The sequence below is a fragment of the Chinchilla lanigera genome, unplaced genomic scaffold (genome assembly GCF_000276665.1).
Source record: "Chinchilla lanigera isolate Chin_1 unplaced genomic scaffold, ChiLan1.0 scaffold00113, whole genome shotgun sequence".
NCBI lineage: Eukaryota > Metazoa > Chordata > Mammalia > Rodentia > Chinchillidae > Chinchilla > Chinchilla lanigera.
In genome coordinates, this window is record NW_004955514.1 from 3,743,049 (window position 1) to 3,743,997 (window position 949).

Sequence of the window (949 nt, forward strand, 5' to 3'; positions counted from 1 at the left end):
TGGGACACCAATGTGGGAGAAGTTTGCATTCAAGCCCAGCCCGGGCAATGTCACGAGAGCTTGTCTCAAAATAAAAGAATAAAACAGGGCTGGGGATGCAGATCAATGTGAAGGCCCTGGGTTTAAGCACCACTACTTCTGGGGAAAAAAAGGAAAAAAGGAGAGGCTCACTCAGGTGAGAAGGGGGGAGGCGTGGCTCGCACACAGGGGAGGGAGTCTGGACCACTACTGTCCTTTTTATTGTAAAAATCACAAAAGAAAGCACTAACAGGGCCCTCTGTGCGCCGGCCAGTTCCGTAAGCAGCCCCCAGACCCCAGACCCCGCCGCTCTCCCAGCACCAGCGCCTGGGCCAGCGGCAGGGCCAAGCTCACTGCTGGCGGAAGTGGATGAAGAACGTGCGGATCTCCTTGGGGTGGATGGTGACCCTGCTGCCTCTGGGTGGCCTTGAGCGGGAGGTGGGGAGGCCTGGGGAGCACAGCAAGTCTGTCCAGCAGGGCCCTCACAGCACGGTGGCTGCCAGCAGTCTGCTCGGCCTCCTGGTGAGGTCTCCATCCTCCATGCCCACACATCCATCATCCACCCCTCCCTCCCTCCCCCCTCCCTCTACCTATCCCTTTACCACCCATCCACCCCTCCACCTACTCACTCATTTACCCATCCATCCACCCACCCATCCATCCAGACACTCACCCATCCATCCATCCATCCACCTACCCACCCACTCACCCATCCATCCATCCATCCACCTACCCACCCACTCACACACCCACCCATCCATTCACCCACGCACCCCTACATCTATCCATCCATCCACCCACCCACTCACCCATCCATCCACCCATCCCCCAGCCACCCACCCATCCATCCCCATCCACCCACCCACTCACCCACCCATCCATCCACCCATCCTCCATCCATCCATTCATCCATCCACCCATCCTCCACCCA

The 949-nt window shown here is 59.0% G+C and overlaps 1 protein-coding gene across 1 annotated transcript in view; it reads right to left on the reverse strand.

The window, feature by feature from the left end:
• Nucleotides 1-216: 216 nt before the first annotated feature.
• Nucleotides 217-949, reverse strand: part of Man2b2 (mannosidase, alpha, class 2B, member 2) — a gene marked incomplete at its 5' end in the record, with an annotated part of 28,706 nt that continues 27,973 nt past the window's right edge. Inside the window, 1 exon segment of the mRNA XM_005408858.2 lies at nt 217-466. Coding sequence (XP_005408915.2) covers nt 369-466 — 98 coding nt within the window.